The sequence below is a fragment of the Oncorhynchus gorbuscha genome, linkage group LG10, assembly GCF_021184085.1.
Source record: "Oncorhynchus gorbuscha isolate QuinsamMale2020 ecotype Even-year linkage group LG10, OgorEven_v1.0, whole genome shotgun sequence".
Classification (NCBI taxonomy): Eukaryota; Metazoa; Chordata; class Actinopteri; order Salmoniformes; family Salmonidae; genus Oncorhynchus; species Oncorhynchus gorbuscha.
The window spans coordinates 57,958,129-57,985,899 of record NC_060182.1 but is presented as its reverse complement, the minus strand read 5'-3'; the positions used below and the strand labels follow the sequence as shown (position 1 = coordinate 57,985,899).

General features: G+C 44.8%; 1 protein-coding gene across 2 annotated transcripts; it reads left to right on the top strand.

The window, feature by feature from the left end:
- Positions 1-132: 132 nt before the first annotated feature.
- On the top strand, positions 133-27,363 carry tonsl (tonsoku-like, DNA repair protein). Of its 2 annotated transcripts, none has more exons than XM_046366464.1 (28): positions 133-525; positions 796-891; positions 1,941-2,083; positions 2,390-2,573; positions 4,183-4,312; positions 4,726-4,897; positions 5,224-5,338; positions 5,522-5,670; positions 5,932-6,084; positions 6,261-6,386; positions 6,622-6,820; positions 7,049-7,095; positions 7,235-7,324; positions 7,411-7,483; positions 11,232-11,395; positions 11,526-11,649; positions 12,525-12,766; positions 12,956-13,430; positions 13,720-13,904; positions 14,338-14,432; positions 15,001-15,157; positions 18,664-18,742; positions 19,050-19,357; positions 21,407-21,578; positions 21,907-22,028; positions 26,454-26,527; positions 26,677-26,810; positions 26,900-27,363. In XM_046366464.1, exons 1-28 carry the CDS (start codon positions 501-503, stop codon positions 27,097-27,099), a joined length of 4,233 nt encoding a protein of 1,410 aa, XP_046222420.1. In that variant the 5' UTR covers positions 133-500; the 3' UTR covers positions 27,100-27,363. The 2 variants fall into 2 exon arrangements, with proteins under 2 accessions (XP_046222420.1, XP_046222419.1); XM_046366463.1 differs by having other exon boundaries at positions 21,853-22,028.
- Positions 27,364-27,771: the final 408 nt, after the last annotated feature.

Sequence of the window (27,771 nt, the reverse complement as noted above, 5' to 3'; positions counted from 1 at the left end):
TAGGGCTCTGTTTCACTTTCTTAGAGGAACAGGAATAATGAAGATAATTTAATGTCGGTAGGCCGTGACTGGCCTCACACTCCTTACAGTAGGTGGCGGTGTATGCACCTTAAACGTTGGATGTGATCTGCCAACCCAATCCCGAAGAAGAATAAACATTGGCGGGACTTTATGGAAAGGTATTGAGACGACAACAAATGATTTTAGCTACAAAAACAGATAAACGTTAATAATCGGATTATATAGGAGCTATGGATCATGATCAAGAAAAATGTGAGTGTAGAAAGTCGTATAATGAGGTAGTCAGTAAAGTCTAACAGCAGACAGAACAATAAAAACGGTAGCTGATGTTAGTGTCTTCACAATCACTCCTAGTTAGCCAGCTAATTTAGCTAGCAAGCCAGCCGTGTAACGTTAGTACCTTACTCTGTCAATGATAGCTAGCTTGCAGATCTTCGTTTTGTCAGTTCTGCCTAACGTACGCTTTCAAACGGGACAAGATGTACACTGCCCGGGAGGTAAAACGTAAGTTGCTCACCTTTACTCCGATCATGTAATGATGAGACAAGCTAGCTAGTTACCAAAAGCTGCATTGGCTGTTAGCTAAACTTGCCAGAACGTTATATATATATATCATGATTGCCTGGTTGTTGTCGACGTGATGTTGAAGGTATAGCAAAGCGAGACTATTGTTGACCAAACATACTCTCATACCAAGGCATTCAGGCTATTGTCATTTGTGTGTGTGTTTTTGTATATATTACACACAATGCATTTTCATATTTTTACCCACAGAACTACAGAAAGCGAAGAGTAAAGCTCAGAGCAATAATAATCTGAGCGAAGAGGCCAGTCTGTGCAATCAACTGGGAGAGGTGCTGTCACGAAATGGTAATGTGGTCATCTTTGTACTGTATTGCATAGAGAAAGTGTCAATTTAGTCATATCTGTTCTTTATGAAACTCGGACATAAAAAGACCATGAATTTTGGTGTTTTCACAAATTCATAGAATAGTCCTTTTGTAGGAAGGATTGTTGACATATGTTTGTATTAAAATTATTTCTCAGTTATGCTTTTAGGAAAGTTGGCATATTTATGACATTTTGTCCTTTTCCCAAGCCTACTTTAAGACTCCATAGGGTTTAATCTTTAGGTGGTACGAAGCAAATATTGGTTTCATATGAAGATGTACCGCTTGCTCTGTAATATGATAGTATTTTGACTTCAATAACCTTTTTATATTAATATTGACAAATATAAACATGAATATTGAACATAGAACATTTTAGATTTTAATGTTTGTATATATTATTGAATATAATATACTCTTAAGGGAATATCAAAGTTCCAGGTTTGGGTCTCTGTTACTTTTAGAGTTATGATTCAGTTTGTCAGCATTACCAACAGAGTAAATGTGAAAATGGCCACTCTCTGTTGGTGATCACACTCTGCAACTTTGATATGCAATAGAGTATTATGTTCAACAATATATTGAAACATTTGCCAAATCTAAGATTTGGGATTTCAATATTCATGTTTATATTTTTCAATGTTGAAAAATGAATGTTTATTTGATTCAAATCAAAATACTACTCCTATTACAGAGCAAGCGTTAAGCTTCATATGACCCCAATTTTTGTTTTGTAACATCTACAGATGAAACATTGAGTCTTAGAGAAGGCCCGGGTAAGGCCAAAATATCATACATTTAGCAATTTTGAGCAATTATTTCTCAATCATATTTGACATTTGTATCTAAAAGCATATGTCAACAATCCTTCCTCCAAAGGACTATTCTATGCATTACATTTCGTGAAAATCCCCCAAGTCATGTTCTTTTTTTTGTGTTTTTTTGTCAGGGTTTCATGAGGAATCATTTAATCATCATATTTTTTCTTGATTCATCTCTACTATTCTGCACATTTCTGTTTCCTATCAGGCGATTACGGAGCTGCCATTGAGGAACATCGGCAGGAATTGCAAATTTCCACGGCAATGCATGACGTCATTGGACGTGCAGTGGCCAATCGTAAGATTGGGGAGTGTTATGCGGAGATGGGGAACTTTGAGGCGGCTTTGAAGGTCAGTGAACAGTTCAAGCTTTACTCTCTGATCCTCTACCTGCTTTTGTTTCAGATGGGCACATTACTTGGGATGCCAACTGTCTGCAGGACTGGAACTTCAGATTGGGCTTGTGCTACACATTTTGGATACTTTTTTGTGACTAACTATGCAGCCTGAAAGGCACAACAAGAACAGGCGAAATGTTTAATACAATCAGATTCTGTACTAACCAACAGTTTATTACAAGAGTATCCCCACCATTTCACTTGTTGCAAATCGTACACAAGCAGAGTATATTAATTAAGAGTGTGTGTTTGGATTCAGCACCAGCGGTGTCATCTTGATCTGGCTCGCTCCGTCAATGATCATGCAGAGGAACAAAGGGCACTGGCCACCATTGGAAGAACCTTCCTCTTCCGCTACGAGTCTGACCAATCGAGGGACAGCTTGAAGCAGGCAGAAGATGCCTTTAGGAAGAGCATGGCTATTGTGGACAAAGAACTGGAAGGTGTGTACACATTTTACTATACTTGGGAGTACCACATGAACAGCAAACCCAATAAAAATTCGGAGAATTGGGGACATTTTGCCGGTCCTCACTTGTAAAAAGGGTTTTCTTTATTATTCTATTATTTACTAGCTTCATGAGTAATACTTTTCCAGCAGTCTTGAAGGAGTTCCCACATATGCTGAGCACTTGTTGGCTGCTTTTCCTTCACTCTGCGGTCCAATTCATCCCAAATCATCTCAAATGGGTTGAGGTCGGGTGATTGCGGAGCACTGGTGCAGCACTCCCATCACTTTCCTTCTGGGGCAAATAGCCATTACACAGCCTGGAGGTGTGTTTTGGGTCATTGTCCTTTTGAAAAACAAATGATAGTCCCACTAGGCGCAAACCAGATGGGATAGAGTATTGCTGCAGACTGCTGTGGTAGCCATGCTGGTTAAGTGTGCCTTGAATTCTAAATAAATCACACACTGTCACCAGCAAAGCACCATTACACCACCACCTCCATGCTTCACAGGGGGAACCACACATGTGGAGATCATCTGTTCACCTACTCTGCGTCTCACAAAGACATGGTGGTTGGAACCATAAATCTCAAATTTGGACACATCAGACCAAAGGACAGATTTCCACTGGTCTAATGTCCATTGCTTGTGTTTCTTGGCCCAAGAAAGTCTCTTCTTATTATTGGTGTCCTTTTAGTAGTGGTTTCTTTGCAGCAATTCGACCATGAAGGCTTGATTCACGCAGTCTCCTCTGAACAGTTGATGTTGAGATGCGTCTGTTATTTGAACTCGGTGAAGTATTTATTTGGGCTGCAATCAGAGGCTGGTAACTCTAATGAACATATCCTCTGCAGCAGAGGTAACTCTGGGTCTTCCTTTCCTTTGGCGGTCCTCATCAGTCAGTTTCATCATAATGCTTGATGGTCGTAAAGTAATGATGGACTATTGTTTCTCTTTGCTTATTTGAGCTGTTCTTGCCATAATATGGACTTGGTCTTTTACCAAATAGGGCTATCTTCTGTATACCACCCCTATCTTGTCACAACACAACTGATTGGCTCAAACACATTAAGAAGGAAAGAAATTCCATAAATTCACTTTTAACAAGGCACACCTGTTAATTGAAATGCATTCCAGGTCATGACCTCATTAATATGGTTGAGAGAATGCCAAGAGTGTGCAAAGCTGTCATCAAGGCAAAGGGTGGCTAATTTGACGAATCTCAAATCTCAAATATATTTGTTTAACACTTTATTGGTTGCTACATGATTCCATATGTGTTATTTCATAGTTTTGATGTCTTCACTATTATTCTACAATGTAGAAAATAGTCAAATAAATAAATAAAATCCCTTGAATGAGTAGGTGTGTCCAAACTTGACTGGTACTGTGTGTTTGTGGGATGGCTTTTATATATGAATCCAAGTGAGGCAAATAAATGTCTGAACAGAAAAGTCACATTTTTGGGCATATTTGGGGCCCAGAGTTTTTCCTGAACACTTGATCTGATCAGGTAAACCCCTGGGCCTATTCATGAGGTAAGCCAAAGGGTTTTCAGTCTTTCTCTTCCTCCTGTACAACGCTTCATCTCCTCTCCCCCTCAGGATCTGTGGCTGCTCTGGAGCTGAGTGAGATGAGGGCTCGCCTGTACCTCAACCTTGGGCTGGTGTGTGACCACCTGGGGGAGCCCAAGCAATGCAGTGAATACATCCGCCTCAGCGTCTACATTGCAGAGTAAGAGCTCACCTCAACTTGGGCCCGTATCCACGGCCTTTCACATCATAATTGATAAGATTATATGAACAGGTGGGATTCTGATCCTAGATCAGCATTCCTACAGCTTTGTGGATGCGGGCCCTGGTCTGCCAATGGTAACACAGTTAGCACACCATGACACCAACGTGTGCTGTTCAATGGCATCGGCTAGACTACAGATACACCTGCAATGTCACACATTTAATAGCATACCGAACATGAAGTACAGCGCAATACAATGCCACACTCTGTAAATATACACCTAGGTCTAATACTCTAGGTCCTTGTTAAAAGTGTAAGGTTCAAGCCATGGCATCCTTGTACAGTAGATAATACCTTTCCTAATATCTTACCATTAAGTGAGTTGGTGTCCCTCTGCCTTGTCTGTATAGGAAGAACCAGCTCCTGGAGGATTTGTACCGTGCCAACTTAAACCTGGGCAACATCTACTTCCGCAACGGGCACCACTCCAATGCCCTGCGCAGTCTCGAGCAGGCCAAGGAGTGTGCCCGCAAGATCAAAGACAAGTTCAGCGAGAGCGAGTGCTTCCACTCCATCGGCAAGGTAAGGAGTGGGAATTCTCATGGCGTTCGATTTTTCATTTGAAATTAACACACTAATTCAGTCAGTTATAAAGCATTACAGTTGTATGTTATAACTGACTTCCCATTAACAGTATAAGCTAGTGTGTGTGTGTGTGCGCATTTGGCTGTGCATTCGAGCATGCGACAGGGTTCGAACCTGGGTCTCCACCTGCCCATTAAAGGCCTGGGTATTGACTCGCAATGCAACTCTTCAGATCTTGAGCAGGGTTTCTCAAGTGATCACGAGAGGGTGGTCACTCAATCACCTCTGTTACATGTGTCTCTGTGTACGTTGTGTCTGTGTAGGTGCAGCTGTCCCTGGGGGACTTTGTGGCGGCCAGGCGTTCCCTGAAGAAGGCCTTCTCTCTGGGCTCCCAGCAGGATGTGGACAGGGAGGCTGTGAAGAAGGCCTTCAAACAAGGTGAGAGAGAGGCTTGTTTGTTTCTCTTAAAACCACAGAGATGGAGAGAGTGGAGCTGGGCCACACGTGTCAACCTGGACTGGGATTTCTGTGTCTGGGGGAAAATGTAATTTTCATAGATTCAATGTTTTTTCTTACTCTTGCGGCAACTTTGAACTCTCTCTGTGTGTGTGGTTGCCGTAGCGATTCGGGGCAGTCAGCTGGAGGAAGCAGCAGGGGAGCTGGGTGATGAGGGGCGTTCCCAGGAGGCTGTGGGACTGGCGGAGCAGCTGGGGGACCTCTATTGTAAAGTGGGATGCTACCGCAAAGCCCTGGACGCCTACCGTACGCAGGTGAAAACATCACACTCACTTAGCCCCACACAGTCACCACTTCCGGTGTCCATTTTCACTTCCGGTTTATTAAAGTTTAACTATTGAAATCACTTGCCTGGATGAGTACACGTCCATCCAAACGTTCCCTATCCCCACTTCCCGCCCCAACTATACCTGTCAGTCTTGTGTGTCGTGAGCTGCATGAACAATCCATGTATTTATTGTGTAACTTTGACCTATCCAATGACATGACACTTGTCTGTCGCCGCTGTTCGGTAGCTATCCAGTGCAGAGGCGTTGGGGAAGCCTGCTCGGGAGCTGGCTGTCATTCACGTGTCCCTGGCGGCCACCTACACAGACATCAGGCAGCATGACAAGGCTGTGGAACATTACAGACAGGAGCTGGCCCTCAGACAGGGCAATCCCAAAGAGGTACGACCTGCCTGGGTGTGCCTGGGACTCAGGCCTGGGGCTGGACAGAATGGGGGCTGGATTTCTTATTCTGGCCTTGTCATATAGAAAGTATGCACCAAAGGAAACTTATCTTAGCATTGGCTGTGCTTCTTTTAATCCGTGCTCGTGTCATTTTGTGTGTGTGTGTGTGTCAGGAGTGTAACACGTGGCTGAACATCGCAGCAGCCCAGGAGGAGAATGGGAGGACCGTGGAGGATGTGGACTGTAGCTACGACAATGCCCTGCGCTGTGCACAGAGGGCTGGCCAACCCAAACTACAGGTACTGTAGGTTGCAGTGGCCCACTCTGACTGGGCTCACCGTAGAAATATGATCATCGTTTTTTTTTCTTTTTCTCTGTGAAATGAAAAGCACTCGGCCCGTATGGATCAAATATTTTATTCTGCGGACAGCAGAAAGCTCAAGTTATTTACACGTTTTTCTTTTACGTCTTCATTTGATTTATTTCTATCTTTCTTGGTCTCTTTCTCCTTCCTTCTGTCGCTCTCTTCACCAGATGCGAGTGCTGAAGACGTGGCTGGCTGCCCAGAGCCGCGGGGGCTCGTCGCAGACTGATGACACGCAGGCCAGGCTAGAGGAGCTGTGTGCCACCGAGGGCTGGAGTCCTGAGGGGGGGAGCGAGGGAGAGGAGGACGAAGAGGAGATGGAGAACAGTGAACCCATGGAGGACAGCGATATCCAGTTCTCAGACTCTGGTGAGTGAGACTACGGTCTCCACCGTGATGTTTGTCCTCTGCGGGCATCTGTCATATGACAGAATAAACACCCTTTTTTGTTGTTTTTTTTACCTCAGTTTGAGCCATCCAGTCATTTAGTTTAGCATACAGGATGTTGCTGAATAAAGCAATGAAAATGGACACTGCTTTGGCAGATTATTTTAGTCTGACTAATTGTCTGAGTGTCTTTCTCTTGTCTCTCCGTAGAGGACGATGACAAGATGGTCTGTAGCGGCAGGAGAAAGCCGGCTCGGGTAAGTGCCAGATTTGTCAATGATGGCTTTGTTTTTGATTTGTCTGGGATAAAAAAATTTTTTTAAACTTGTGTAAAAGCAGTCTGCATTCAAATTACTGAAAGAAGCAGAGACTCATGTTTGTCTGCCTGGATTTCAGTGGAACAAGAGGAATGAGAAAGGGGAGACGTCTCTCCACAGAGCCTGTATAGATGGGAATCTGAAGCAGGTCCAGTACCTGGTGGAGCAGGTGAGTGGAACTGGGTTTATACTCCTACTACTTTGTGGCCATGGTACTGTCTGTGGTAGTATTCAGCCAGTATGTCTGTGTCTCAGGGTCATCCTGTCAACCCCAGGGACTACTGTGGCTGGACTCCTCTCCACGAGGCCAGCAACCACGGACACACAGGTAACAGTTAAAAGTATGCAGAAATAGGGCCTGATTTTTTAATATTTGTTTTTATAAATAAATTTAGCATGTTTTTGAAATTTTATTTTTACATTTGAATAAAAAATAAATCCACTGAGTAAATCTAACATCCCGATTCTCTAGCTGCAACACACAGACATGTAAGGGGTTTTGTCAACGGACATGGAGATGAATACATCATTATTCGACGTAGCTGCCCCCTGTTTGTTGTGATGCTGAGTTTGCTGACTGTCAGCTGTACGTAAACACATGGACAAATCCCTTTTAACTCCGTGTGTTGTGGGAAGGTCAACACTGATTGTTTCAAGCTAACGTTAGCGAACATAAGATGGACATTCAGTGGGCTCTAAAGTGCCAGCAGTTCACTCGCATTTGCTAGTGAAAGAAATGAAATGCAAATACAAAAAATAACTGGTCACGTTTGTGCGAGTGTGATATATGTTTAATTCTGCATCCCAGTAGTTGTATTTTCCACGTAACATTACGAGGATCACACAACCTGATAGACTGTAACTGTAATTACGATCCACGTCACAAAAAGCATTACAAAAGTATAATCAAAATAAATATGAACATCTTGGCAATAAATGGAGTCGGGAGTTTAGAAGACTGCGCCATGAAGAATGAATGAGTATTAGCTATAGATGGAGGCAATGCTTCTAATGTGCCTTTGCACTAGATTTGAGATTTTAATCCATTTCAAAGATCTGAAATGATCTATGTGTTGCAAAGAAATCCAATAGGCACCTTTACATAGGCTGAAACAGCAGACTCTTCTAGCGAACAGCGGTCAGATTCCCTTTGTGGTAGACTACTGAACAGGGGTCAGATTCCCTTTGTGGCAGCCTACTGAACAGCGTTCAGATTCTCTTTGTGGTAGACTACTGAACAGTGATCAGATTCCCTTTGTGGCAGCCTACTGAACAGCGGTCAGATTCCCTTTGTGGCAGCCTACTGAACAGCGGTCAGATTCCCTTTGTGGCAGCCTACTGAACAGCGTTCAAATTCCCTGTGTGGTAGACTACTGAACAACGGTCAGATTCCCTTTGTGGTAGCCTACTGAACAGCGGTCAGATTCCCTTTGTGGCAGCCTACTGAACAGCGGTCAGATTCCCTTTGTGGTAGCCTACTGAACAGCGGTCAGATTCCCTTTGTGGCAGCCTACTGAACAGCGGTCAGATTCCCTTTGTGGCAGCCTACTGAACAGCGGTCAGATTCCCTTTGCGGTAGCCTACTGAACAGCGGTCAGATTCCCTTTGTGGTAGCCTACTGAACAGCGGTCAGATTCCCTTTGTGGCAGCCTACTGAACAGCGGTCAGATTCCCTTTGCGGTAGCCTACTGAACAGCGGTCAGATTCCCTTTGCGGTAGCCTACTGAACAGCGGTCAGATTCCCTTTGTGGTAGCCTACTGAACAGCGGTCAGATTCCCTTTGTGGTAGCCTACTGAACAGCTGCCAGATTCCCTTTGTGGTAGCCTACTGAACAGCGGTCAGATTCCCTTTGTGGTAGCCTACTGAACAGCGGTCAGATTCCCTTTGGTAGCCTACTGAACAGCGGTCAGATTCCCTTTGTGGTAGCCTACTGAACAGCTGTCAGTTTCCCTTTGTGGTAGCCTACTGAACAGCTGCCAATTTCCCTTTGTGGTAGCCTACTGAACAGCGGTCAGATTCCCTTTGCGGTAGCCTACTGAACAGCGGTCAGATTCCCTTTGCGGTAGCCTACTGAACAGCGGTCAGATTCCCTTTGCGGTAGCCTACTGAACAGCGGTCAGATTCCCTTTGTGGTAGCCTACTGAACAGCGGCCAGTTTCCCTTTGCGGTAGCCTACTGAACAGCGGCCAGATTTTCCTTTTGCGGTAGCCTACTGAACAGTGGCCAGATTTTCCTTTTGCGGTAGCCTACTGAACAGTGGCCAGATTTCCCTTTTGTGGTAGCCTACCGAACAGGGGCCAGATTCCCTTTGCGGTAGTCTAATGAACAGCGGCCAGATTTCCCTTTTGCGGTAGCCTACTGAACAGCGGCCAGATTCCCTTTGCGGTAGTCTACTGAACAGCGGCCAGATTCCCTTTTGCGGTAGCCTACTGAACAGCGGCCAGATTCCCTTTTGCGGTAGCCTACTGAACAGCGGTCAGATTCCCTTTGCGGTAGCCTACTGAACAGCGGTCAGATTCCCTTTGTGATAGCCTACTGAACAGCTGCCAGATTCACTTTGCGGTAGCCTACTGAACAGGGGCCAGATTCCCTTTGCGGTAGCCTACTGAACAGGAGCCAGATTCCCTTTGCGGTAGCCTACTGAACAGCTGCCAGATTCCCTTTGCGGTAGCCTACTGAACAGCGGCCAGATTCTCTTTGCGGTAGCCTACGGAACAGCGGCCAGATTCCCTTTGCGGTAGCCTACTTAAGCTTTGTGTAGCCAGTTTGCTGTCTGTGTCGATGTGATCATTTGTTTTTATGTTTTCAAAATTATTTTTCTTTTAGTGTTGATTAGGAACCGTGTCTAAAAAGCCAAGGACTTGTGAGCTGGCCCTAGTGATTGGTCCTGTTTTGAAAGGTGACAAGCTTTCCTCTACTATAGAGACTAAACTTGGGGGGCTAAGGCAAGCTGGATCTGAAGACCTATGCAGATGTCAGAAATATATTTTCTTCTGCAGTAGACTTACATGAAATGTCCATTTGGAGATGTGCTCCTCCAGCATGCAGTAGTCGTTGACATTGCCAACAAGCAGACAACCAAGTTCTCATCCCTCAACTTTTTCATGGCACGCTTTCCCTGCCTTATTCCCGAGGGGAGCCTCTGTTGATCTGGTGGAAGATGAGTTTAGACTATCAGGCAACAACCTTTTGAGCGGAGTCTGGTCAACATGCGCACGGATCAGGCCTGGAGAGAAATCGGCACAATGAGAAGGGGGGGGCAGCCTGGTCTACTCCCACATTTTCGGCTGTGATGGGGATATTGGTCATATTCCACAGCGATTCAGACTGTGAACGAATACTCAGTCTTGTTTCCAAGAACAAAACCCGGTACAGATCCTCCCTCAGTACAGACATGCTGAGTGCCCTCGTTACCAAGTAGGTTTCAACGATTGCCAGAGGAACTGTTTGCCACAGAGAAGTCTACCCTGATGCTCTGATGCGTAAGGCTAAATCTGCTAGCTTCCAGGCAAATCTATCTCCAGATGATTTGTTCTCACCCACTGTTTCCTATCATAGCTTTTTCGTTTTTATTATGGGTAACATGCTTATTTGATACTGATGCTCTGCTTCAGACATTTGTTCTTATCATATCAGAGTTTTTTTTTTAAATATATATTTTTTTATATCGTGGATAAGACGTTTGTACATTTTGTACCTAAACAAATAACTTTGGTATTATTTGTTTAATATATATATTTTTTTTAACTCCTAAGAATAAAGGCCCTTTGTGTGTTCTTTCTAATTACATCTTGTTAGTGACTATTACCATATGTGTAAATGGAATGCTGTCAAGAAAGTACTCCAACCTTTCATAAACTTAATTTGGTACAATTCTATAATTGCGATCAGACTCACAAACAGAGCGCGCACGAGCGGTGCGAGGGGGGGGAGACCCAAATTCGGTGAGTGAGTTGAAACCCCAATTTGCCGTGCGCGTCTGGTACTCTAAAAAGCTGGACAGGGTGGGCAGGTCTGGACTTAATCAGCATTTTAACCCTCATCTGCTTCTCTCTCCCTCTGTTCTCTTTCTCAGACGTGGTGGCTCTGTTGCTAGAAAGGGGGGCTGACATTAACGACCCAGGGGGGTCACTGTGTGAGGGCGTCACCCCCCTGCACGACGCTCTCAACTGTGGACACTTCCAAGCGGCCAGATTACTGGTGGAGAGGGGGGCCTCAGTCACTGTCCGCAATGCCAAGGTCAGGACAAGGTGTGTGTGTGTGTGTGTGTGTGTGTTTTGGAGGACTGCACATGTTTGTTTGGGGTGGGGGGTGCATGCACCTGTGAGTGTTTGTGCAAGTGGCTCATGTATGTCTGTGTCCCCCTCAGGGTGAGACACCCCTGGACAGCCTGCGTCTGTGGCAGAGGATGTACAGAAGAGAGCTGGACCAGGAGGCCAGACATGAGCTGTCCAGCACAGAGGAGCTGCTGAGGAGGGCCCTAGCAGGGTTAGGTGAGGCCTACATACTTCCTCTGGTGGGTGTAGGCCTATGCAATACAAGAAAGCTAGAACAGTGTAGAGTGGTTTATATAATGAAACTGTGTGGTTATGAGGCCTTTATGTTTGGGTTGGGGTCAATTTCATTGACATTCCAGTCAATTCAGAGAGTAAACCAAATTTTAAATGTTCCTCAGTGAAAAGCGTTAAAGAGAATTGGAATTTCAGTGTACTTCCTGAATTGACTAGAATTAAAATTAAATTGACCCCAACCCTGTTGTATATTCAATGTGTCATGGTTAGTTGTGTTGTGTGTAAATATACCTCCGTACATATGAATTTCCAAAAACAAAACCCGGTACAGAGCCTCCCTCAGTACAGACATGCTGAGTGCCCTCGTTACCAAGTAGGTTTCAACGATTGCCAGAGGAACTGTTTGCCACAGAGAAGTCTACCCTGATGCTCTGCTGCGTAAGGCTAAATCTGCTAGCTTCCAGGCAAATCTATCTCCAGAAAATTTGTTCTCACCCACTGTTTCCTAGCATAGCTTTTTCATTTTTATTATGGGTAACATGCTTATTTGATACTGATGCTCTGCTTCAAACATTTGTTCTTATCATATCAGAGTTTTTAAAAATGTATATTGTGGATAAGACATTTGTACATTTTGTATATTCAATGTGTCACAGTTAGTTTGTTTTGTGTGTAAAAATACTCTGTACATATGAATTCATCATCTTACACACACACACACACTCTTTGTGAGGCCTAAAATCTGCTTAATTAATGTCCAGAAAATATGGCGTCTCCCACAACATACATTCCTGTTGCTGTAAGGACGTCAACTATTCCCCTGTGCACTTAACTGTTCTACACTCTCTGTACCACAGTCTCCACCGCTCCTGCGCCCCCCAAGCCATTTGTTGCTCTGCAGGACAGTCAGCTGTTTGATGCTGAGAACTCAGAGCCTCTGATCCCCACCGGAGGGCACCATTCGTCCACCAACAGCCAGCCCAGAACCAGGAGCCCCAAGGAGAGCGCAGTACCACCTATCCCCAAACCGAGGCACTCCAACGGCACAGCGGGGCCCCAACAACGACACAGAGGGACAGAGGCCTCCATCCTCTTTGGGGTACTAGTTGATTTACAACATAGGAAATTAGATGTCTGTCATAGGTTTGAAACCAATTCTCAATTACCCAGTACTTTACGACGGTCATAGAATGTCAGTCAAGAGCAGCGTTCATAAAGTTAGTTGATGTGAAGCAGATTTGCAAGTAAGACACTGTTCCTATTGACAAACAATCTCCGTCTTTCTCAGGATGACAGCAGCTCCTCCGACCACAGTGACTTGGATGGCGCGGTTAGCCCTCTGCGCCCTGTCCGACCACGCCGACGTTTCCGAGCAGCCCCAGCTCTACAGGAAGTTCCCCCCAGCCAGGAAACAAGCTCTTCTGTTCCTGAAGCGAGAGAGTCTGCGGTACCCTCTGTCTTTGGCAGGGAGGAGTACCACAGTGCCATTCGCAGCCTAGGCAGTGCCAAGACCCGCCTTCTCTCCCAGAGCCTGCCACAGTTCAGCAGCACACCGGCAGTGTCATCCAATAGCAGGCCAGCGCTTGTTCCTGAGGAGGAATATCTGATAGATGATTGGCTGGAGAATGACATGGGCAATGTTCACCCAAAGAAGAAGAGGAGAGTGGGGGAGGAGCAGAATGGAAGGCGGGACTTGAATATGATGTCATCAGGGGCCAGGAGTCAGAACTGTCGTTCAACCACGACTGAAATGGCTAGCAGAGGTGTGTAACAGCTGCACTGATTACACACACACACACACACACACACACACACACACACACACACACACACACACACACACACACACACACACACACACACACACACACACACACACACACACACACACACACGCAGCCCCATAACTGTACTTCAATGTAGAAATCATATGGAAGTTAACAGAGGAGCATAAGCATATCCATGTTACTATCTATGAACTATAAGGGGCAGTATTAGCCAGTGGAATCACAACCTATTTTTTTTTCTCTCTCTCTCTCTCTCGTCCTGCAGTGTCGACCTCCTCCAGTAGGGGTCTCCCTCTGCGCGGCATGCCGCGGCAGGTGAAGATGACTCAGCTCTCAGGCATGGTAATGCTGGGCCGCCGAGAGGTCAGCAGGCCACAGAGTCCCACCGTAACTGACGACGACGACCCTCAAGCTTCCACGCCGCCTCAGACCCGCTACAGCACTCAGCAGGTCAGAGAGATCAAGTGAAATCCGACCTGGGTTCAAATACTATTTCAAATCTTTCAAATAGCTTGAGGATTTGATTTAGTCTGCCAGGTGGGTGGGTTTGACCCTTTTGGACCTTTTCTATTGGTTCAATTTTAACAAGCAAGCTCCATCAAGCACAGCGCGAGAGACAGAGTCAAGTCACATCATTACTGTAGCAAGATTCTGTTTTGGACTGTCGGGGATGACAGTAGGGAGATGAAGGTCCTAAAGAGGTGAACGGACTTGCAAAGATATGTCGCAGACTCAGTTCATGGGTAGTTCATGGTTTTTAACGTAGAAATATATTTTACTAGACTGATTCACCCATCACGGATCATTGACTTGAATGGGGATTTTGTTCTAGTAGTTCTATTTTTATCGTGTCTAAAATTGTATTTCTCTGCCTCAACCTCAGGTCCCAAACCAGACAGTCGCTGCGCCAATGCTTGCACCAATCAGAATGCGGGTCAGGGTTCAAGCTAACGTGTTTCTGATACCAGTACCACATAGGTTGGTGTATTTGTCTTCCTGCATGTATGTGTGAAAGAGAGTGAATGTCTAAAGTGGTACATTTAAATTGAAATGTTTGTCATTTAGCAGACGCTCTTATCCAGAGTGACTTACAGTAGCAATTGGGGTTAAGTGCCTTGCTCAAGGGCACTGGCAGATTTTTCACCTAGTCGGCTCAGTGGTTCGAATCTGTGACCTTTCGTTACTTGCCCAACAATCTTAAACGCTGGGCTACCTGCCGCACTTGGGGGACCCTTTTGGCCTTGCTTGAGATTCAGCTTCTATACTAAAATCAAACTTTATTTGTCACATTCGCCGAATACAACAAGTGTAGACCTTTCCGTGAAATGCTTACTTACAAGCCCTTAACCAACAGTGCAGTTCAAGAAGAAGAAAATATTTTGTAACTGGGGGGGTGTGTGTTTGTGCGTGCTCATAACAGTGTGTTTGTGCGTGCTCATAAGTGTGTTTGTGCGTGCTCATAACAGTGTGTTTGTGCGTGCTCATAACAGTGTGTTTGTGCGTGCTCATAACAGTGTGTGTGTGTGTGTGTGTCACTGTATTCCAGCGAGGCAGACTCTTGCACAGTGTCGTGGCTATGTGAACAGGCGGCCCAGCGCTACTACCAGGCCTGTGGCCTCCTGCCACGCCTTTCGCTGCAGAAAGAGGGCGCTCTGCTTTCTCCCCAAGACCTGCTACTGGCTGTTCTCCACACCAATGAAGAGGTGATGCCAAACACTTAAGATAGTGTGGAAATACACATAAAACACTGGAGGTTGGAATAATTGTGTGAGAATGATAATGCACTTTTAGTGTAAGAGCTATTTGAAAAGACAGCCTGAAATTTCAGCCTGTTTTGGTAGGATGGAGTAAATTAATTAATAGACCAATAGGAAAGAGTTCCAAACTTCTCAAATCAAATTATATTAGTCACCTGCGCTGAATACAACAGGTGTAGTGGACCTTACAGTGAAATGCTTACTTACAAGCCCTTAACCGACAATGCCGTTTTAAGAAAATGCAAGGCAATGCAAATAGTCTGGATAGCCATTTGATTAGCTGTTAAGGAGTCTTATGGCTTGGGGGTAGAAGCTGTTTTAGAAGCCTCTTGGACCGAGACTGGGCGCTCCGGTACTGCTTGCCGTGCGGTATCAGAGAGAACAGTCTGACTAAGGTGGCTGGAGTCATTGACAATCTTTAGGACCTTCCTCTGACACAGCCTGGTATAGAGGTCCTGGATGACAGGAAGCTTGGCCCCGGTGATGTACTGGGCCGTACACATTACCCTCTGTGGTGCTTTGCGGTCAGAGGCAGAGAAGTCGCCATACCAGGCAATCGAGAGCATCCTGGCGGGCTGTATCACCACCTGGTACGGCAACTGCTCCGCCCACAACCGTAAGGCTCTCCAGAGGGTAGTGAGGTCTGCACAACGCATCACCGGGGGCAAAATACCTGCCCTCCAGGACACCTACACCACCCGATGTTACAGGAAGGCCATAAAGATCATCAAGGACATCAACCACCCGAGCCACTGCCTGTTCACCCCGCTATCATCCAGAAGGCGAGGTCAGTACAGGTGCATCAAAGCTGGGACTGAGAGACTGAAAAACAGCTTCTATCTCAAGGCCATCAGACTGTTAAACAGCCACCACTAACATTGAGTGGCTGCTGCCAACACACTGACACTGACTCAACTCCAGCCACTTTAATAATGGAAATTGATGGGAAATTATGTAAAATATATCACTAGCCACTTTAAACAATGCTACCTTATCTAATGTTACATACCCTACATTATTAATCTCATATGCATACGTATATACTGTACTCTATATCATCGACTGCATCCTTATGTAATACATGTATCACTAGCCACTTTAACTATGCCACTTTGTTTACATACTCATCTCATATGTATATACTGTACTCATTCATATATCTTTATGTACATATTCTTTATCCCCTTACACTGTGTATAAGACAGTAGTTTTGGAATTGTTAGTTAGATTACTTGTTGGTTATTACTGCATTGTCGGAACTAGAAACACAAGCATTTCACTACACTCGCATTAACATCTGCTAACCATGTGTATGTGACAAATACAATTTGATTTGATTCAACTCGTCAGGATGCTCTCGGTGGTGCAGCTGTAGAACCTTTTGAGGATCTGAGGACCATTGCCAAATCTTTTCAGTCTCCTGAGGAGGAAAATATTTTATCGTGCCCTCTTCATGACTGTCTTGGTGTGCTTGGACATGTTGGTTATGTGGATGCCAAGGAACTTGAAGCTCTCAACCTGCTTCACTACAGCCCTTCGATGAGAATGGGGGCGTGCTCGGTCCTCCTTATCCCGTAGTCCTCAATCATCTCCTTTATCTTGATCACGTTGAGGGAGAGGAGGAGAGGTTGTTGTCCTAGCACCACACGACCAGAAGGCTGACCTCGTCCCTATAGGCTGTCTCATCGTTGTCGGTGATCAGGCCTACCACTGTTGTCATCGGCAAACTTAATGATGGTGTTGGAGTTGTGCCTGGCCACACAGTCATGAGTGAACAAGGAGTACATGAGGGGACTGCGCCCTCACCCCTGAGGGGCCCCCGTGTAGAGGATCAGCGTGGCAGATGTGTTGTTACCTACCCTTAACACCTGGGGGCGGCCAGTCAGGAAGTCCAGAATACAGTTGCAGAGGGAGGTGTTTAGTCCAAGGGTCCTTAGCTTGGTGCTGAGCTTTGAGAGCACTATGGGGTTGAACACTGAGCTGTAGTCAATGAATAGCATTCTCACATAGGTGTTCCTTTTGTCTAGGTGGGAAAGGGCAGTGTAGATGCAATAGAGATGGCATCATCTGTGTATCTGTTGGTGCGGTATGCACATTGGAGTGGGTCTAGGGTTTCTGGGATAATGGTGTTGATGTGAGTCATGACCAGCCTTTCAAAGCATTTCATGGCTACAGAAGTGAGTACAACAGGTCGGTAGTCATTTAGGCAGGTTACCTTAGTGTTCTTGGTGGTCTGCTTGAAACATGTTTGTATTACGGACTCAAGAGTATTTCAACTCAGAGGTTGAAAATGTCAGTGAAGACACTTGCCAGTTTGTCAGTGCATGCTCGGAGTACACGTCCTGGTAATCCCTCTGGGTCTGCAGCCTTGTGAATGTTGACCTGTTTAAAGCTCTTACTCATATCGGCTGTGGAGAGCGTGATCACACAGTCGTCCGGAACAGCTGATGCTCTCATGCATATTTGAGTGTTATTTGAATCGAAGCGAGCATAGAAGTAATTTAGCTTGTCTGGTAGGTACGTATCACTGGGCAGCTCTCGGCTGTGCTTCCCTTTGTAGTCTGTAATGGTTTGCAAGCCCTGCCACATCCGACTAGCGTCGGAGCCGGTGTAGTAGGACTCAATCTTAGTCCTGTATTGACACTTTGCCTATTTGATGGTTCGTCGGAGATGCTTAGCAGGATTTCTTATAGGCTTCCGGGTTAGAGTCCCGCTCCTTGAAAGCGGCAGCTCTACCCTTTAGCTCAGTGCGAATGTTGCCTGTGATCCAAGGCTTCTGGTTGGGGTATGTACTTTACGTACAGTCACTGTGGGGACGATGTCCTCGATGCACTTATTGATGAAGCCAGTGACTGATGTGGTGTACTCTTCAATGCCATCGGAAGAATCCCGGAACATATTCCAGTCTGTACTAGCAGAACAGTCCTGTAGTTTAGCATCTGCTTCATCTGACCACTTTTTTTTTATAGACAGAGTCACTGGTGCTTCTCTGCCAATAACAGTTAATTTCCCACTGCCCACTCCAACATTCCTAGCAACATTTGTGTTGCTAAGAATCTATTTTTGTACCCTTTGACCATTTTTATTGTAAACAATCACACGGAGGTACCTAATTGTTACCCAGAAATGATTTGATATTGAGATGATAACTGCTGCATTGGACCTTTCTAACCACTGACACGGGTCAGATCTTATTTAATCCCTAAGAGTGGGGATATGGTAATCTGATCATAGATCTGTCCGGTAGAAGAAACTCCTACCCTGAAATAGGCATAAGTAGGACTGTGATGGCAAGTTCTGTTACTTGTGTTGATCATCTGGAACAGTGCTGCCTCAGTTTTAAATGGTGTGAAGGATTGCAATATTAGAAACACAAATGTGTAATCTTTACAGTTGTTTATGTAGTGAACATCTCTTAATAAGGAAAAGGCTGATGATTATGTCCACTGCAGGTCCTGGCTGAGGTGTGTTCGTGGGACCTCCCCCCTCTTCCTGAGCGCTACAAGAAGGCCTGTCGCAGCCTGGCAGTGGGTGAGTATGTGAACAACTGATACCTCTCTGGTTAATTTCCTGCCGCGGAAATGTGCGAATAAGGGAAGGAAAGGGGGTCCGATGCACAATTTAATGCATTCAACCTAAATGTGTCTTCCGCATTTAACCCAATTCCTCTGAATCAGAGAGGTACGGGGGGGCTCCCTTAATCGACATCCAGTTCATCGGTGAATAACAGAATTCACAGTTTTGAGCGTGTATCCCTAAATTACTGCTATTTGAATACCTGAAGTGCATTGTTAATCCATGCCATGTGTTTCTGTGTGCGTGTGTGTGTTGTCTCTAGAGGAGAACAAGCGTGTGGCTCGTCTGTGTGAGGTGCAGGACGGCAGTCCCTCTGTATCAGTGTGTGGCCTCAGCCTGCCCCCCTCCTCCCTCTCTCCTCTCCTCCGTGCTCTCAAACTGCAGGCCAGTCTCACCCAGCTACAGCTGTCTGGCAACCGTCTCCACGATGACCTCTTCCCTGAGTTGGTCGCCGCTGCCGTCACCATGCCCCGGCTTCGCCATCTGGATGTGTCTGCCAATCACATCACGGGGGAGGGGCTTAAGAAGGCAGCAAACGCCTTGGAAGGGCAGACTCAACCTGCTTTCCCGGTAACTACACTGAACAAAAATATAAACGCAACATGCAACAATTTTTTTAAAGATTATAAAGTGAGTTACAGTTCATATAAGGAAATCAGTCAATTTAAATAAATTAATTAGGCCCTAATCTATGGATTTCACATGGGAATACAAATATGCTTCTGTTGCTCACAGACGCCTTTAAAAAAAGGTAGGGGTGTGGATCAGAAACCCAGTCCGTATCTGGTGTGACCATTTGCCTCATGCAGCGTGACACGTATAGAGGCTGCTGATTGTGACCTGAGGAATGTTGTCCCACTCCTCTTCAATCGCTGTGCGAAGTTGCTGGATATTGGCGGGAATTGAAAAACGCTGTCGTACACGTCGATCTAGAGCATCCCAAACATGCTCAATGGGTGACATGTGTGGTGCGTATGCAGGCCATAGAAGAACTGGGACTTTTTCAGCTTCCAGGAATTGTGTACAGATACTTGCGACGTCGGGCCGTGCATTATCATGCTGAAGCGAGGTGATGGAGGCGGATGAATGGCACGACAATGGGCCTCATGATGTCGTCACGGTATTTCTGTGCATTCAAATTGCCATCGATAAAATGCAACTGTGTTCGTTGTCCGTAGCTTATGCCTGCCCATACCATAACCCCACCGCCACCATGGGGCACACAACGTTGACATCAGCAAACCGCTCGCCCACACAACGTCATACACGCTCTCTGCTATCTGCCCGGTACAGTTGAAATCGGGATTCATCCGTGAAGAGCACACTTCTCCAGCGTGCCAGTGACCATTGAAGGTGAGCATTTTCCCACTGAAGTCGGTCACGACACCGAACTGCAGTCATGTCCTGGTCGGGACAATGACCCCGCAGATGAGCTTACCTGATACGGTTTCTGACAGTTTGTGCAGACATTCTTCGGTTGTGCAAACCCACAGTTTCATCAGCTGTCTAGGTGGCTGATCTCAGACGATCCTGGTTTGGTTAGAAGCCGGATGTGGAGGTCCTGGCCTAGCGTGTCCACACATTGTCTGCGTTTGTGAGGCCGGATGAATGGACTGCCAAATTCTCTACAACAAAGTTTGAGGCAGCTTATGGTAGAGAAATTAACATTAAATTCTCTGGCAATAGCTCTGGTGGACATTCCTGCAGTCAACATGCAAATTGCACGCTCCTTCAACATTGTGTTGACAAAACAGCACATTTTAGTGGCCTTTTATTTTCACCAGCACGAGGTGCACCTGTGTAATGATCGTGCTCTTTAATCTGCTTCTTTATATGCCACCTGTCTAGTGGATGGATTATCTTGGAAATTGAGAAATGCTCACTAACAGGGATGTGAACACATTTGTGCACTAAATAGAGAAAAGCTTTTTGTGAATATGGAGAATGTCTGGGATCTTTTATTTCAGCTCATGAAACATGGGACCAACACTTCACATGTTGCGTTTATATTTTTGTTCAATATAAATAGGATTGATTTTGTATTTACTTAGTTCGTTTGTATTTACTTAGTGCAATTTGTAAGAATAATTTCTTATTTCCTAGTGAAATACTCTCAGCTGGAAAGCAAGTGAAGCTATGCATGTTAGAAGGCCTTTTTTTGTTATCCGTGAATGTTTTAGTATCCCAGAATGTTGTTTCAGAAACATATGCACCACTATGGGACTGACGTATAATACTCACCTGTAAGACTCTCGCTGTGCCCTTTATATGGACGTGTAGGGGCCCAGGATTCTGTACCCTATCTTCATGTGATGCTTTACAGTACACCGGTCTGTGTCATTTTATATTGTTCTATTCTGCACAGAGGTCATGTTATTTAAGAATAGTATATGACTGACCAAAAGTTTGAATCAATAATGTGGTATGTATGTGTTCACTATTGTTGCTCACCTATAGGTTCAGCAATGTGTAGATCATTCATATCTAAACTATAAGAACTGGACGACGATGTAAAGGATGGCGTAGTGCGTCTACATCACGTCCGCCTTGCTACATATGGATGGATGTGTTGATGGCGAGCTAAACAAAATGGTCGTCTCTTCCCTCCCATCTCTCTAGTGTCTGGAGGAATTGGACCTGAGTGTGAACCCGCTGGGTGATGGTCTGTCCCAGGCCCTGTCCTGCCTGCTGTCAGCGTGCCCCCTACTGGCCAGCCTCTCCCTGCAGGCCTGCAACCTCACAGCCCGCTGCCTACAGCAACACCGTCTCCTACTGGCCAGAGCCTTGGCAGGTAAACAGGCTCATTAATATACCCCTATCACACTGATATTCTAAATATTAGCATAAGCCACTCCAGAGTCCCGGGACCACCCATAGATAAAATGTATGCATGCATGACTGTAAGTCGCTTTGGATAAATTGTATTTTATTATTATTATTATTATTATTATTAAATATAATGTATATAAATGGTGAAGGAGACAACTCTAAATGGACACATTGCTATCTGTTTGAGGTAGTTTGAAATGTTCCAGAAGAATCAGTATCATCTCATCATCCTACAGGTACAGGGCACCTGAAGTCTGTGAATCTATCCCATAATGCTCTGGGCTCTACAGGCTTTGAGCTGGTCCTGAAGACTCTGCCTCTCCACTGTCTCACACACCTCCATCTGTCTGCCATCCGCTGTGGACCCGCTGACCACCCTGCTTTAGAACACCTGACGTCAGTCCTGTCCCAGGTACACAACACACACACACACACACACACACACACACACACACACACACACACACACACACACACACAAATTCAAAAACTGCATCATCAAATTCAAATCAAATCTAATTTTATTTGTCACATACACATGGTTAGCAGATGTTAATGCGAGTGTAGCGAAATGCTTGTGCTTCTAGGTCCGACAATGCAGTAATAACCAACAAGTAATCTAACTAACAATTCCAAAACTACTGTCTTATACACAGTGTAAGGGGATAAGAATATGTACATAAAGATATATGAATGAGTGATGGTACAGAGCAGCATAGGCAAGATACAGTAGATGGTATCGAGTACAGTATATACATATGAGATGGGTATGTAAACAAAGTGGCATAGTTAAAGTGGCTAGTGATACATGTATTACATAAGGATGCAGTAGATGATATAGAGTACAGTATATACGTATGCATATGAGATGAATAATGTAGGGTATGTAACATTATATAAGGTAGCATTGTTTAAAGTGGCTAGTGATATATTTTACATCATTTCCCATCAATTCCCATTATTAAAGTGGCTGGAGTTGAGTCAGTGTCAGTGTGTTGGCAGCAGCCACTCAATGTTAGTGGTGGCTGTTTAACAGTCTGATGGCCTTGAGATAGAAGCTGTTTTTCAGTCTCTCAGTCCCAGCTTTGATGCACCTGTACTGACCTGGCCTTCAGGATTATAGCGGGGTGAACAGGCAGTGGCTCGGGTGATTGTTGTCCTTGATGATCTTTATGGCCTTCCTGTAACATCGGGTGGTGTAGGTGTCCTGGAGGGCAGGTATTTTGCCCCCGGTGATGCGTTGTGCAGACTTCACTACCCTCTGGAGAGCCTTACGGTTGTGGGCGGAGCAGTTGCCTTACCAGGCAACTTAGAATACTTGACATTAATTAAGCATTGTTTGGCGAAAGAACTGCACAAACTATCATATTCTCTAAGTAGCCTTAAGTGGGTGTAAATTTGTTTGTGAAGGTACACGGAAAAAAACTGCTGTGCAATTAAAATAAATAAATTGGTAAATTATAAAAATGCTATGATTGGATATTGGCCAAACAATTGGTTAGGTTTCTGGTAACTCTTGTTTCTCTGTAACCAGTAAACCCATACAGGTTACTGCCAAAATAAAGGAAACACTTGAGTAAATAATGGATATAAAGTATATATAATGCAGGTGCTTCCACACAGGTGTGGAACCTGAGTTAATTAGTATAAAAATGCCCAGCACTACTGTGTCCCATCAAGCTGGCGAGTTCTATAGAACACTTATGGAAGATTCTGGAGTGGAGCCTGAAAAAAATGTTCATCTCAATCATGAAACACCTAATGATGGTATTTCTTATGGAAGAAGGGTGTCACATCCTTCTAATATACTTCCAGGCTCTTGTAGAATCTATGCCAAGGTGCATTGAGGCTGTTCTGGCCGGCTCGTAGTGGCCCAACTCCCTTTGTTGGTGTTTCCTTTATTTTGGCAGTTACCTGTACCACAGGTCTGCGGCAGGCGCAGCTAAAAGCCTGTGGAAATAACATTTCACAGGTTGAAAAGGAAGCATGTCATTCACACTTATCTGCTGCACAACGTTGCCGTTTGCTATTCAGGCCAAGAGACATGTGCTGATATGTTAAGGAAGACACAATGGTTGTATCTTAAAGTGAATATAGCATTTGACTTAAAGGGGAGCTCCGGCAAGATTGTCTTCAATAGAGGAACAAATGTGGTGATGGTCCCCCTGTTAAGTAGGATTCATGTCGAGGCCAAGCTGAGAACTCAACATTGATATAATGGATGACATAGTACTAACTGCCTGGTACTAAGCAGACCTGGGTTCAAATACTATTTTACATTTCTCAATTACTTTCACATACTGTACATTTTGAAGTAAGTATTCAGATATTGTTTATTTGAAAAGACAAATAGTTGAATATTTAAGCAATAAGGCCCAAGGAGGTGTGGTATATGGTCAATATACCACGGCTAAGGGCTGTTAGTGCCTGGACACAGACCTTAGCCGTGGTATATTGGCCATATATTGCATTTGGAAAGTATTCAGACCCCTTGACTTTTTCCACATTTTGTTACAGCCTTATTCTAAAATAGATTAAATGGAAATTCCTCAACAATCTACATGAAATAACCCATAATGACAAAGCAATAACATATTTTTAGACATTTGCACATTTATTAAAAAGAACACATTTATTTACATAAGTATTCAGACCCTTTGCTTTGAGACTTGAAATTGAGGTCAGGTGCATCCTGTTTAAATTGATTATCCTAGAGATGTTTCTACAACTTGATTGGAGTCCACCTGTGGTAAATTCAATTGATTGGACACGATTTGGAAATGCACACACCTGTCTATATAATGTCCCACAGTTGACTGTATGTCAGAGCAAAAACCAAGCCATGAGGTTGAAGGAATTGTCCGTAGAGCTCAGAGACAAGATTTATGTCGAGGCACAGATCTGTGGAAGGGTGCCAAAACATTTCTGCAGCATTCAAGGTCCCCAAGAACACAGTGGCCTCCATCATTCTTAAATGGAAGAAGCCACTCCTCAGTAAAAGGCGCACGACAGCAAACTTTGAGTTAGCCCAAAGGCACCTAAAGGACTCTCAGACCATGAGAAACAAGATGCTCTGGTCGGATGAACCCAGATTGAACTCTTTGGCCTGAATGCCAAGCGTCACATCTGGAGAACCTGGCACCATCCCTACAGTGAAGCATGGTGGTGGTGGATGTTTTTCAGCGGCAGGGACTGGGAGACTAGTCAGGATAGAAGGAAAGATGAATGGAGCAAATTATAGAGATCCTTGATGAAAACCTGCTCCAGAGCAAGCAGGACCTCAGACTGGTGAAGATTCACCTTCCAACAGGACAACGACCCTAAGCATACGGCCAAGACCACGCTGGAGTGGCTTCGGGACAAGTCTCTGAATGTCTTTGTGGCCCAGCCAGTACCCGGACTTGAACCCGATCAAACATTTCTGGAGAGACCTGAAAATAGCAGTGCAGAGACGCTCCCCTTCCAACCTGACAGAGCTTGAGAGGATCTGCAGAGAAGAATGGGAGAACTTCCCAAATACAGGTGTGGCAAGCTTGTAGTGTCATACCCAAGAAGACTCGAGGCTGTAATCCCTGCCAAAGGTGCTTCAACAAAGTACTGAGTAAAGGGTCGGAAATGTGCAAAATTTCTATTAAAAAAAACAGTTTTTGCTTTGTCATAGGGTATTGGGTGTAGATTGATGAGGGGGAATAAACAATTTAATCCATTTTAGAATATGGCTGTAACGTAACAAAATGTGGAAAAAGGCAAGGGGTCTGAATACTTTCCGAATGTATTGTATATCACTCCCCCCTGAGGTGTGTTATTGCTATTATAAAAGTAAATGACAGTTTTGTCATACCTGTGGTATACCACGGCTGCCAGCCAATCAGCATTCAGTGCTCAAACCACCCAGTTTATAATGAGCCCTGCATGACTGATAGCTGTCGAATATGAGACCGTATACTACGGGTACTGCTCTAATTCCATTGGTAAACACTTTATAATGGCAATAAGGCACCTCTGGGGTTTGTGATATATGGCCAATATACCACTGCTAAGGATTGTGTCCAAGCGTTGGGCCTTCCTCTGACAGCATTGCCGTGGTATATTGTCCATATACCACACCCCCTCAGGCCTTTATTACTTAATTATTTCCATACAATTGTGCGGTATAATTCAATGGCTATGAAGTTCATTCTTACATGTTCTATTTTTGTGCTGCTTTTGAAGGCAAACGTTTAATTTGAAGACATTGGCATTGTTTAATTTGATTTTCATAATAGCAAGCCCATGATGATGGTTTGGTTACCAAGGCAACTACTGCAACTATCTAGCCAGTAAACTTGCTAGCTACTTCAGTGGATGTTGTCACATTTTCTACTGGCAAATGAATAAATTTCTTGTGGCAAATATGTTAAATTATAGCCATGGTATGTATAAAAGGGATAATCAACTCAGGGCTCTATGCGTTCTCTGCAAAATAATGCAACTCCGCTAACGTGTCGTGGAACATACCTTCCACGTCATGCATTATCTTCCAGAAAACACGTTTTTGGAAATCGACTTGAAGTATTGACATGTATTTGAAAAATGAATTCACTCACTCAAATACACTCCCATCCATTTAACCAATAGAAGTAGTTGAATCGGGACACATTTATTTGAACATTCTCACACATCAAATACATATTTAAATAAATGATCAAATACACACCCAGGTCTGGTACTAAGACGTACTACTAATACATCGTTATAATTGCCTGGTCAAGGGCACACCATGAGATCAGGGATTTGATTGGTCCCTTGCTGAGTCACGGAAGACATGGTTCTGATTGGTTCTTTGTGTGTTCCACAGGATGACTGCTCCCTGACCCATCTAAGCCTGGGGGGAAATGGACTGACGGACAACAGCGTGGCCACCCTCGCCAGGTGTGTGTGCATTTTGTGTTTTCTCTCTATTCATGTCACCCTTGTCCTTTAGTTGAGCTGCCTGTGCCTTTTCCAAGTGTCATCCCTGTACAGTACCTCTGGTTTATGTGACTGTCCAGTCTTGAGATCCGTATGTTCTGTGTGTCCAGATGTCTGCCTGTCTGTCCCTCTGTGGTGTCTGTGGACCTGTCAGGGAACCCGGCGGTGACCTCAGCAGGACTCTACAGCCTCCTCTCCGCCCTCCGTGACGCCCAGAGACCTTTGACCCATCTCAACCTCCAAGGTACATTAGGCCTATAGTAGTCTATTGGTTCTCAGACTGTATCTGTCTCTCTCTATGTCCCTCTAATTTGTTCCATCTCTCTTTCTCAGGTTGTCAGGTAGCCGGCCCCTGGGACAGCTGTAGTTTGGACGGCCTGTCAGAACAGGTCCAGGACCTGCGGCTGTGCTCCCAGAGGCTCAACAAACTGGACCGCGAGGTCCTGCAGCAGACCTGGGGCCAGAGGACTCCCATGGGCCACTTCCTCTCCAGAGATGCCAAGTGTCTGCTCACTGTTGCCCCCTCACTGTGAGGACGCCTCCTTGAGTTCTCACATCGTTAAAGACTAGTGTCACTTGGATTCCAATACATACACTTGAGATGATTTACACCCTTTGGTCGTCGTATTTGTGGCATATTTTGGTGACACAGGCTGCAGAAGGATCTCCGAATGAATGATCTTGTATGCATAATGTAGATATTATTTTCTGTGTTTGTGGGTGCGTTTATATATGTCTATGTATTTGTATGTATTCAATGGAAAACAAAAAAAATAAAGTGAACATGATTGTCATTATTTTTGGGCTGTTTATTTCCATGGTGCTTTTTTTCCATGCAACCTCACAAAATTAGCTGATTTTACAGTCAAACTGTGAAATTATTAAATCCCTCGCTTCTGTCTCCGAGTCTCTTTCCTCAACCGCTGTCTCCGACACAACTCTCAGGGTGGAACATCATGAGTCTTGCAAACGGGGCTGTTCCCCACCTACTTGGTGTGAGCTTCTGAAGACACAGTTGCACACTGTGGTTTCCTACCTTGTTAGTTAACCCACTGACTGGTCTTCTCACTGTTGAATAGTTCCACAGAGGATGGTGTTGGGTGGGCTTCAAGCAGAGGTAGGAGGAGCTATAGGAGGTCCGGCTCATTGTAATGTCTAAAATGGAATTAATGGAATGGTATCAAACATGGAACCCACATGTCCTC

What these genes read in the sequence shown, in the direction of transcription:
- tonsl (XM_046366463.1), top strand. Translation starts at nt 501, where the DNA reads ATGTACACTGCCCGGGAGGTAAAAC. An exon ending in TGTGGACAAAGAACTGGAAG is followed by an intron (nt 2,574 to 4,182) that starts GTGTGTACACAT and finishes TCTCCCCCTCAG; the next exon opens with GATCTGTGGCTGCTCTGGAG. An exon ending in ACTGGCCAGAGCCTTGGCAG is followed by an intron (nt 21,579 to 21,852) that starts GTAAACAGGCTC and finishes ATCATCCTACAG; the next exon opens with GTACAGGGCACCTGAAGTCT.